Source organism: Cicer arietinum, chromosome 7 (assembly GCF_000331145.2).
Source record: "Cicer arietinum cultivar CDC Frontier isolate Library 1 chromosome 7, Cicar.CDCFrontier_v2.0, whole genome shotgun sequence".
Classification (NCBI taxonomy): domain Eukaryota; kingdom Viridiplantae; phylum Streptophyta; class Magnoliopsida; order Fabales; family Fabaceae; genus Cicer; species Cicer arietinum.
The window spans coordinates 19,316,572-19,327,008 of NC_021166.2; the positions used below are offsets into that span (position 1 = coordinate 19,316,572).

A 10,437-nucleotide genomic window follows, 5' to 3' on the forward strand; every position below is an offset into this window, starting at 1 on the left:
AACCTCCTCAAGTAGTTATCCCTCTCCCACACACTCATATTCCTATCGAACCTGCCAAGTCTGCCCCTCAACCTCCCTGACCACTATAAACATATCACCGTCAATGCTTACCCTCTGTTGTGTCTGTTCCTGTTCCCATTATAGACTCTCCTCCGACACCACCTCCAGATCCAGTCCTGCCACCTGAGCCTGACCTTCCCATTGCTCTTCGTAAGGATATTCGCACCACCCGTAATCCATCTCCTCATTATATTGATTTGTGTTATCATCGTCTTTCTCCTTTACATTACACTTGCTTGTCCTCCTTGTCTTCTGTTTCTATTCCTAAAACTACAGGTGAAGCATTATCCCACCCTGAGTGGAGGCAAGCAATGCTTGATGAGATGTGTGCTCTACAAAGCAGTGGTACTTGGGAATTGGTACCTCTACCTCATGGGAAGTCGGTAGTCGGGTGTCGTTGGCTTTATACAGTGAAGGTTGGTCCTGATGGTAAGATTGATCGATTTAAGGCTCGTTTGGTAGCCAAGGGATATACTCAGATTTTTGGGTTGGATTACAGTGACACATTCTCACCGGTTGCCAAAATGGCATCTGTCAGACTATTTTTCTCCATTGCAGCAATTAGACATTGGCCCCTCCATCAGCTTGACATTAAAAATGCCTTTTTGCACGGTGATTTTGAAGAGGAAGTGTATATGGAGCAACCACCAGGATTTGTTGCTCAGGGGGAGTCTTCCAACATGGTTTGTCGGCTACACAGGTCCCTTTATGGTCTTAAACAGTCTCCTAGAGCTTGGTTTGGCAGATTCAGCTCGGTAGTACAAGAATTTGGTATGATCCGCAGTGAAGCCGATCACTCTGTATTTTATCATCACTCAGCTCAAGGGTGCATCTATCTTATTGTTTATGTGGATGACATTGTTATAACTGGTAGTGATCAGCAAGGAATACTCCAGTTAAAACAACATCTCTCAAATAAATTTCAGACTAAAGACCTTGGTAAACTCCGTTATTTTCTGGGTATTGAAGTAGCTCAATCCAAGGATGGCCTTGTAATTTCACAAAGAAAATATGCTATGGATATCCTTGAAGAAACCGGCCTACTAAATGCCAAGTCAGTTGATACTCCTATGGATCCAAATGTCAAACTCCTACCCAATCAGGGGGAGCCTCTATCAGATTCAGGAAGATATAGGAGATTGGTTGGAAAATTAAACTATCTCACAGTCACTCGTCCTGACATTTCCTTTGCTGTCAGTGTGGTAAGTCAGTTCTTAAATTCTCCTTGCCAAGAACATATGGATGCTGTAATCCGGATTCTTAAATACATCAAAAGTGCACCTGGAAAAGGTCTCATTTATGAAGACAGAGGACATACTCAAATAATTGGCTACTCAGATGCTGATTGGGCAGGCTCACCCATAGATAGACGATCAACTTCCGGGTATTGTGTACTCATAGGAGGAAATTTAATATCTTGGAAGAGTAAGAAACAAAATGTTGTAGCAAGATCCAGCGCTGAGGCAGAATACAGGGCCATGGCACTAGTAACATGTGAACTCATCTGGCTGAAACAGTTATTGAAAGAACTTCAATTTGAAGAGACTAGCACAATGACATTAATATGTGATAATCAAGCTGCATTGCACATTGCCTCGAATCCGGTGTTTCATGAGAGGACCAAGCATATTGAGATTGACTGCCATTTTGTTAGAGAAAAGATTGAATCAGGTGACATCATCACCAGCTTTGTCAAATCCAATGATCAGTTAGCAGATGTGTTTACAAAGTCATTGCGAGGTCCTAGAATTAGTTATATATGTAACAAGCTAGGTGCATTTGATTTATATGCTCCAGCTTGAGGGGGAGTGTTAAATACTATAGTAGAATGTAAATAATATATATGGGCTGTAAGTATGTAAGTATTCTGGCCCATTAGCATTACTGTAAATTAGGGTTATTTAATACCCTGTGTCTATATAAAGAGATTCCGCTGTGTAGTTGAAACACACGGGTTATTCATAATATGCCTCTCAATACTCTTTATATTCAACAACTTGTATCACCCATTTCTTTTAATAATATCTCAACTGTGTTTTTCTTATCAAACAGCTTAAGAAGCCATCCCCATTTCAACCGGATCCTTGCCAGTCGCTTGCAGCATAATGACATACAGAATCTTGCACAGCTGCTGTCAGGATTAAGCATAGGAAGGCATCCGTAAGCTAATTAACCTTTACCTAATAGTTCATTTCTTAGCTTTGGATTTTCGTCAGTGTCATGAATCATCTTCATCATGCAATTGCATATCTAGAGGATGTGTTGGGCCCAAGTAATTCGATATTCAAAGCCTTTAGTAGCTCAACCCTAAAAAAATCCACCCATCCAGGATTGTATCGTGGAGTGACCGACTAAAATAACGTTACAGTGAATTGACAGATTAGATAATATATATCAACTACTATAGATATAAGACCAGTGATTTACACTGTTCACATAAAGAGTCAAAACAATTATCCAAAATAGAAGACATGTTTCTAATCAATAATCAAAAGTTGTAGTCTAAACACAATTACTGTCTATCTAAAGCATAATTAAGAAAGCAACGAGAACATAGGAATGAAGTAAATAACAAATGCTGGAATTAATAAAAAAAACATAAACATCGTACACTTGAACAGAGACCAAAGGAGTAAGAAAGAGCAATGAGAACGTAGGAAAGAAGTAAATAAAAAATGCTAGATTTAATAAAGAAACAGAAACATCATATACTTGAACAGAGAGCAGAGGTGTAAGAAAGAGCAATGAGAACATAGGAAAGAAGTAAACAAAAAATGCTAGAATTAATAAAGAAACAGAGACAAAGGATTTTAAGGGGATTATGTGGCATGGACTGTAAAGTGCAAAGAAAGAACACTGACACAGGAAGAAGAAAAAAAAAGAGAACAAAGAGTTGGCTGCAAACAATGCTGGAAAGTTGTGGTCGTGGCCAGAAACAAAACTCAGACCAGCCTTCATTGTTTTCGTCTTAAAACAGGGAAGAATTGAAGTGTTTTTGCTCAAATTAGAAACGGGTTCAAGAACACACAATATGAACTCATGTGCCATTTGATGAATAGGGCATTTAAATGCATCAGAAATGTTTTAGAACATTGAAGAAGCAACATAACCATTTTTTACCTATATAAATTTAGTGGAATTATCAATTAAAATTGTGAAAAGAAATATAAGTGCATAAAATATGAAATTTAAAATATTATAGGTTAAGAGTACGTGCAAGTCATAATACTACTACGTGATCCATATCATACTCATCAAGTGCGAAAATGTGACATGTAAGTCCATATCATACTCATCAAACAAAGAAGTCCATGTAATCAGCAACGTCCATCATTTCATGATCTATTCTAAAATGCATTACTAGAAGTTAAAGTTCTAAAGGATATGCAGAATATTTTATTCTACCTATGTAAATTTTCTATAGCCAGTTCCTCTAATAGTTCTTTTTCTTGTCTGACTTGAAAGATTTCTCAAATGTTAAACTTGTCTATTTACCTTTCTCGCTGGAGACTCAAACAAATTCTGATATTTAAGATAGTCTAGTTTTTATTCATCACAGAAGATTTGTCTATTTAACTATCTTGATACATCTCTATGGCAGGGCGTTGTGGGAAGATTTGCCGAAGTGTAGAGTACCCCTTCTTATCATACACGGAGAGAAGGATATAAAATTTAAGAAAATTGCTCAAGCAATGATGAATCAAATATGCTCTGGCTTGAGGGGTAAGCATGAAAAAGGGAATGACATACATGAGGTTGTTGAGATTCCCAACTGTGGGCATGCTGTCCATTTGGAGAATCCTCTTCCTCTCATTGCTGCCTTAAGACAATTCATGACTAGACTATAGAAGGTATGCTATCCAATAGGAAGATCAAATTATAACAATTACGACAATCATGTTTTTTTTTTCTTACGTTATTATTTTTAAAAAAATGCCATCTTAAGTAGTTACTGTATGGTGAAGGACTTGGTATTTGGTACTAAGGGAGGACTCACTTCAAAATTCTAGAGACTTATATGGACTTACGAAATGGGAGTGTATAGTTATTAATGTAACACGACAAACAACTCCATAAGCAGGTCCATATAGATGAGCTAGAAAATGTTTGGCCCATTATGGAAGCATTTGTGTAGTTGTAAACATTTGTAATGCTGCCGGGAAGTTTAATGCCATGTACCTTTGTAATGATTGCCGATTGTTATTTTGACTATCATGAGATGAGGGGGCTTTTAAAATTGTGAAAACGAGAGAAGAGTATCATAATGCATTGTTTGGTTTGGGAAAGAAAGTTAGAGGAAAAAAATATAAAAGAAATCAAAGTTGAAGGAAAGAAAGATGATGTGAGATGATTTTTTGGTTGTTTGATATAAGAAAGAGTGGATGGAATGAAAGGTAAGAACTTTCTCTTTCATTGTTCAATTGAATAGAGAAAAAAAATGTATGTTTATAAATGGGTTGATACTTAATAGTGCTTTGGTGTCCTATAATGAGCAAAATTGAGTTTTATTCTTTGAAAAAATATATTAGATTGTATCTTTGAAATTTCATATTTCTCTATTTTTTGTCCTTAATATCATATCCCTGACCCAAAAAAAGTGACGTGGCAAATAGAGTTGTATGGCCTTGCTGACATAGTACGGCACTTGGCACTGAGTTGCCACATAAGTAGTGTCACATTTGCATGCAATGAGTGACTCTGATGTTATAGTTATAGATTTGAAGATGTGAAGAAGTGAATTTATTTTTGATTTCAACTAGTGCATCAATCAAGTATAGAATTACTCTAAAATAGTTCACTTTTTATACTCTTTTTCTATAGTAAAAAAAACTTGTTTGTAAGTTGATTTCTTTATTTTTATTGTCATTATTTCTCACAAAACACCTCTTTTACATAAGCCACATGGGTTGCACATAACAAAGTCTACACATTTCATTGAATGCATTAAGTTTCCATGCTAAAAAAAGCATAACATTAACTACTAAAAATGACAATATCACTTTATCTTAGTATTTAAGAATGGAACTAGTATAATACTAGCCCCATACTAACATTTTGGCAATTTTAATTCTCTCGGTATATAATTTTTTTTGAAAAATTGGTTGTGGGATTTTTTTACTCAAAATGCTTCACTTTTTTGGAATATTTGGTATTTGTGAGGATCATATTATAGGTAAACTCTGAGAAATAAAATACCTCAGTTGTGAGGATACTCTTATCAGTGAGCTATGGGAAAAGTTGTAACTATGAGGTTTATAGTGAGATATTTTATGAGGGTTGTCAATGAAAAGATAAAAGAAAGCAACTTGAGAAGAAATTTAATAAAACAAAGATATGAAAGTAGACACTTTGTGAGTTGATTTTTTTGAAGGGAGGATTTTGGAGGATTAAGTATATATATGATTTTTTTATATTTAAAAAGAAAAATGAAAAACATGATACTATATGTTTATTTATCATGCTAATCTTTCAATTTTTAAAATATTAAATATATATTAAAGTATAGACTTAACCTTTTAAAATTTTCTCTTTCAAAATCCAATTTATTATAATTTTCGGTTTTCACCTTAGTCTTTGTAATATTTTCTTTTTTTCTTTTTATTGTTGTAAATTTTATTTGTTTTTGTCAATGTTATGCAATAGTCATTCATTAGATATTGATATGGCCACTTAGCATTATATTACATAATCGTCTCACATGGCATATCATGTTAGTTAGTCCACATGGCTCTTCGTCTGTTCATTACTTTTTTTTTTTTTTTTTCTATAAAGACATCATGAATCAAAATTGGAGGATTTTGAAATTTCAAGAAACTATAAAAAAATATTGTAAGACTAAAATTAGATTTTTCATAACAAATACAATAATGTTTATTTCTTAATAAAGGGTAGAAATAACTGTGTAAAAATGGAATAGGATAAAGAGAATAAAAATATAAAATATAAGTTTAATTGTAGTTTTTATCCCCTATTTTAGCTAAATTACGAAAGTGGTCCTCCATTTTATTTCTCTCCAATTTTGGTCCTCAGACAGAATTTTAGTCCAAAATTTGACTAATTGTCATTTTTTTAAGCCACGTCACACCATTTATGATAATAGGTTTCAAATACAATTGTTACACCACGATATCTTGAGACATGATGTGACTTAAATAAACGTAAAAAAAAAATGAAAATTCATCAAGTTTTGAACCAAAATTCTATTTGGGGATCAAAACAAAGAAAAAATAAAATGGGGGACTACTTTTGCGATTCAACTAAAATAAGGGAACTAAAACTGTAATTAAGTCTAAAATATATTCTCAACGATACAAAACAATAACTTCATTATTTTAAAACAATTATTTTCAATCAAAAATTAATTATTAATTTAAATTGTTTAGATGAGAGATTCTGCATAATATTTAAGTTAATTAATTGTAATTTTGAACAAAGAAAAAACTATTGCAGTTCAATTTCAAAAACCAATATAAAATAATACTTATTTCTTGTTAATGACAGTATCTCTAAAATATCACTAATTTGACATAACATTTTTATATTTTTAATGACATAATTTATTAGTCATGGAGGGTAATTTATACAATAAATTTAATTTTATTGGAATTGTATAAATTGAATTTAGGCAACTACATTTCTTAACATGCATAATGTGATCAATTTTTACTTATAATTCATTCCGGATGAGTTAAGTGTGATTTGGTTTTTTGCAATTTTTTTTACAAAATGTTAAACAAGATTAAACTGATGAAGAATAAATTGTTTTGCTTTAGTTTAATAAAAAAAAGATGTAATTTTATCCTTCAAACACTTTAGATTTGCTATTATATTATGAAAAAAATACATGATTAGAATTAAAAAAATTATAAACTATATAGAGCGTAAAATAATAAAATATAATAGCTTAGTTTGAATAAAATATAAGTACGGAGAATTGGTGGAAATATGGTTCTGTTGGTTTATGCTGCATGGTTGTGGATGTTCTGCTTCAATTGCTATTTTTGTTATTCTATAATTTGGCATATAAATTAATAATTAGGTGCTGTTGCATATAACTAAAACTCACAAATGTGCTTGGTAAGTATTTAATTCATGTACTAAATATAAAATTATTATATCTTTAAACTTTTTTTAAAATGTTTGTAACAAACTTAAGACAAACGCATTCTTCCGCTTTTCAAGACGCAAATATGAAAAAATTAGAACTAACAATTTTGACTATATAAATAGTTTTGGAGGTTGATTAATTTATTCATTCATTTTTCGAAACTGTTACCATTAGTTAGGATGTAATTGAGAAGGCATGGCTTATTTTATTTTGTTAATACTTGAATTTAATACACTCTCTTTAACGACGTGGATTTTGTTTTGCCCACTTAATGTAACAAAAAAATTGTAAATGTTAGTTGTTATGGCTGTTAGTGAAAAAAATTATTAATTAATGACCTCGTATTTAAATTGTAAGACCTCGTAATATATGGTAGTGTACTAAAAATAAAAGTAAATTGAAATTTTTTTTCTTAAAAATTGTATCTTTTTTAATATAGAATTATTATTTTAGGAATACATGTGTCTTAACGTTAACATATGACCCTAAGAAAATATTTTTATAGTATAATAGTTTCAATTATCTTTAGGAAAATTATATGAGACTAATTACTTTTCTCAAAGGACGTGAAAATATTTTTATAGTATACTAGATTTACTAATCTTTGGGATGAGATGATATTTATTGGTAGAGGAATTCTAGGAGGGACTACTTTTATATGTGATTTATTTTGAACTAATATTTAAAAATTATTAAAAAATTTATTGACGGTTGATGATACTCTTCAGAATTAATAGTTCAGTGGACAAGACAGTGACTTAATTGATGTCGATTCAATATGATAAATAAATTTATTTTCTTTTATTTTTATTGAATATGTATTATTTAAGTTATTATTTCAGTAAAATATAAATGATTATTAATATATATTTATTAAAAGACATATGTGTTGGTTGGAAATTTTAAACATTTTTTAAACACAGATCTATAGGAAACCATCCATTTATTAGCTAATAAAAAGTTCCTCGATTTAAATTCTCTGATGGTCTAATCATTCGATGCAAGTTGTTAATTACGCCTAATCTTGGTGTAATTAAGTTATGGTGTAAAGCACTACTCATTTAATATGTTCAAATAAGTAATTAAAAAAACCAATGGTATTCTTTAAATTGCTCTTTACATAGAAGTTTGTTCTATACATTCAAGAGTTATTAAAAATATAAAATGTAAATTAATAAAAAGATATTATAAGAATAAAAATATGAAATATAATAAAGTTAGTTAATTTTATTTATATTTAAAATCATAATAAAAAAAATTGTTGCTTACATTGAAAACAGAAATTAAGAAGTAGTAGAAAAGAATGAGAAATGGTAAGGGAGAGAGTTGCACCATAAAGCAAGCTTCTATCATTCATGCTATCAAGTTTATACAAATGTTGGAATGATTCCAATGACTGCTTCATTTACAATCAAACTTACTTTTTTTTTTTGTTGGCAAAGCAATAATAAACCTCAAATTTAAAAATTACAAAACTAAATATAAAAGACTTCAATCAGTTTTGTTGCATTTGAGGACTTACACTTAATTGGGCAAAAGTTATAACAACATATCAAACATTACAAATCTACAACCATTAACTTCTTATAATTAATCAACATTAATTAATATTTAACCTAGCAATAATTAACCCTTGATCCATCATTAATTACTAATAGTGTGACAGAGCTCGTCCAGCTAATCAATTGATCATTTCCAATGTTTCCTTCTTGATAATCCTGGCCCTCTTTGAAAATTACTACCTGAAAAATAAAATAAGAACTATAATATATATTTCAAAAATTAATTGCATGCATAACATTAATTAAAAGGCTAATTATACATAGATTAATGGTAATCAACTTCATTATTTTTCCTTCATATAATTTAATTTGAAAATTTCTTACTCATGAATTGCCTTGGAAAGATAAGTTGCAAATATGATCTAAAGAACTCCTCATTCTCCTTTTGCAACTCTCTCCACACTGCACAAGGAACACATATAAATTAACATAATCATATATATATTAATTGTATAAAAAACCCATAATTCTAAATTGCATTCAAAGTTATGTTGTGAACTATTATATATTTCTCTAAAATGCAGTCGTAATTATTATTTTAATACTGTTATAAAAACTTCTAAAATTATTATATTGTACTCTAACAAATACAGTTGTAGACTGCAATTTAAAATCAAGAAATAACATAAACTTCATAATATATGTGTGCCTATATGCACAAGCAAACTCAAGAGTATGTAGTAATGAAAAGACTATAGAACCTGTAATAGTAACAAGTGGTTTAATCCCTGCATGTTCTGCTAATGCCTTTATGCATTGATCTTGACTCATGTGAAAGATCAAACATCTCTCTATAAGATTTTGAACCTGCATTTTACATGCATCATTTTTTTGGAGTTTATATATTAATGAAAACAAGGAAACAACCATGCATATAATTATAATAATATTTTTTAAAGTAAACTATATAAAGTGTGTAACATATAATTAATATATATATTAATTATAACAAAAGAGGAATGGAGTAGATTAATTACCATCATAATATAACTATGTGGGTGACAATACAAACAAGGAAGAGGGTATTGATGAGTGTGATAATGCATTGTGGTTCTTTGCTATAGCTTGGACAAAACAAAGAGAATATTCAAGAAATTAAGAAATAGAAGAAAGCAAACAAACAAGAGGCAAAAGTACATGAGAGGGAAGATATTTTTAGTATGTGTTTTTTATACTATGTAGTGTATATATAAAGTATATACTAATGAGTGTCACATTGTGTTATCCACACATATCTTGAGTGAAGGGCCAAAATAGCACATGAAATCCAAATTGATAGATTCACCTCATCTTCAAATAGATAAGAAGTGTGATGTTCACTATTGTACTCTTCCTCTCTTAGTAAAATTATTGCATTTCTTCATTTCACATAAATTAAAAAAAAAAAGAAAGAGAATAGTAATTTTATTATATTATACTTATTAACTATTGGTGTATTTTGATTAACATTAATGTATAATGAAAAATAATATAATTTATAATTGATACACATAATATTAATTAGATAATATAATTTAAATAAAAAATAATTAAAATTGTATTAAAAACTAAAAGTCATATTAATTTGTTTTGCGATTAATTATATGTGAGTTAGTGAGCTGTCACTTTTTTTTTCTCTCCTTTTATGTTTTTCCTAATGTTTTTTTTTTCTTTAAGGCTGAATTTTTGTGTTGTTGAAATAAAAATGTGGACAATGTTATAGCCACT

At 30.2% G+C, this 10,437-nt stretch overlaps 2 protein-coding genes across 2 annotated transcripts in view; one reads left to right on the forward strand and one right to left on the reverse strand.

The window, feature by feature from the left end:
- LOC101508711 (protein PHYLLO, chloroplastic) overlaps positions 1-4,250 on the forward strand; it is a 44,819-nt gene extending 40,569 nt beyond the window's left edge. Inside the window, 2 exon segments of the mRNA XM_073370894.1 lie at positions 2,113-2,220; positions 3,662-4,250. Of these exon segments, the coding sequence (XP_073226995.1) occupies positions 2,113-2,220; positions 3,662-3,908 (355 nt within the window). The 3' untranslated portion in view covers positions 3,909-4,250.
- A 4,244-nt stretch (positions 4,251-8,494) lies between these two features.
- LOC101509029 (uncharacterized) lies at positions 8,495-9,910 on the reverse strand. The gene is made up of 4 exons (XM_004509517.4): positions 9,708-9,910; positions 9,432-9,537; positions 9,055-9,132; positions 8,495-8,910 (listed from the first exon to the last, which is right to left on the reverse strand). The coding sequence occupies exons 1-4, from the start codon at positions 9,774-9,776 to the stop codon at positions 8,858-8,860; spliced, it is 306 nt and encodes a 101-aa protein (XP_004509574.1). The 5' UTR covers positions 9,777-9,910; the 3' UTR covers positions 8,495-8,857.
- Between the last annotated feature and the right edge of the window lie 527 nt (positions 9,911-10,437).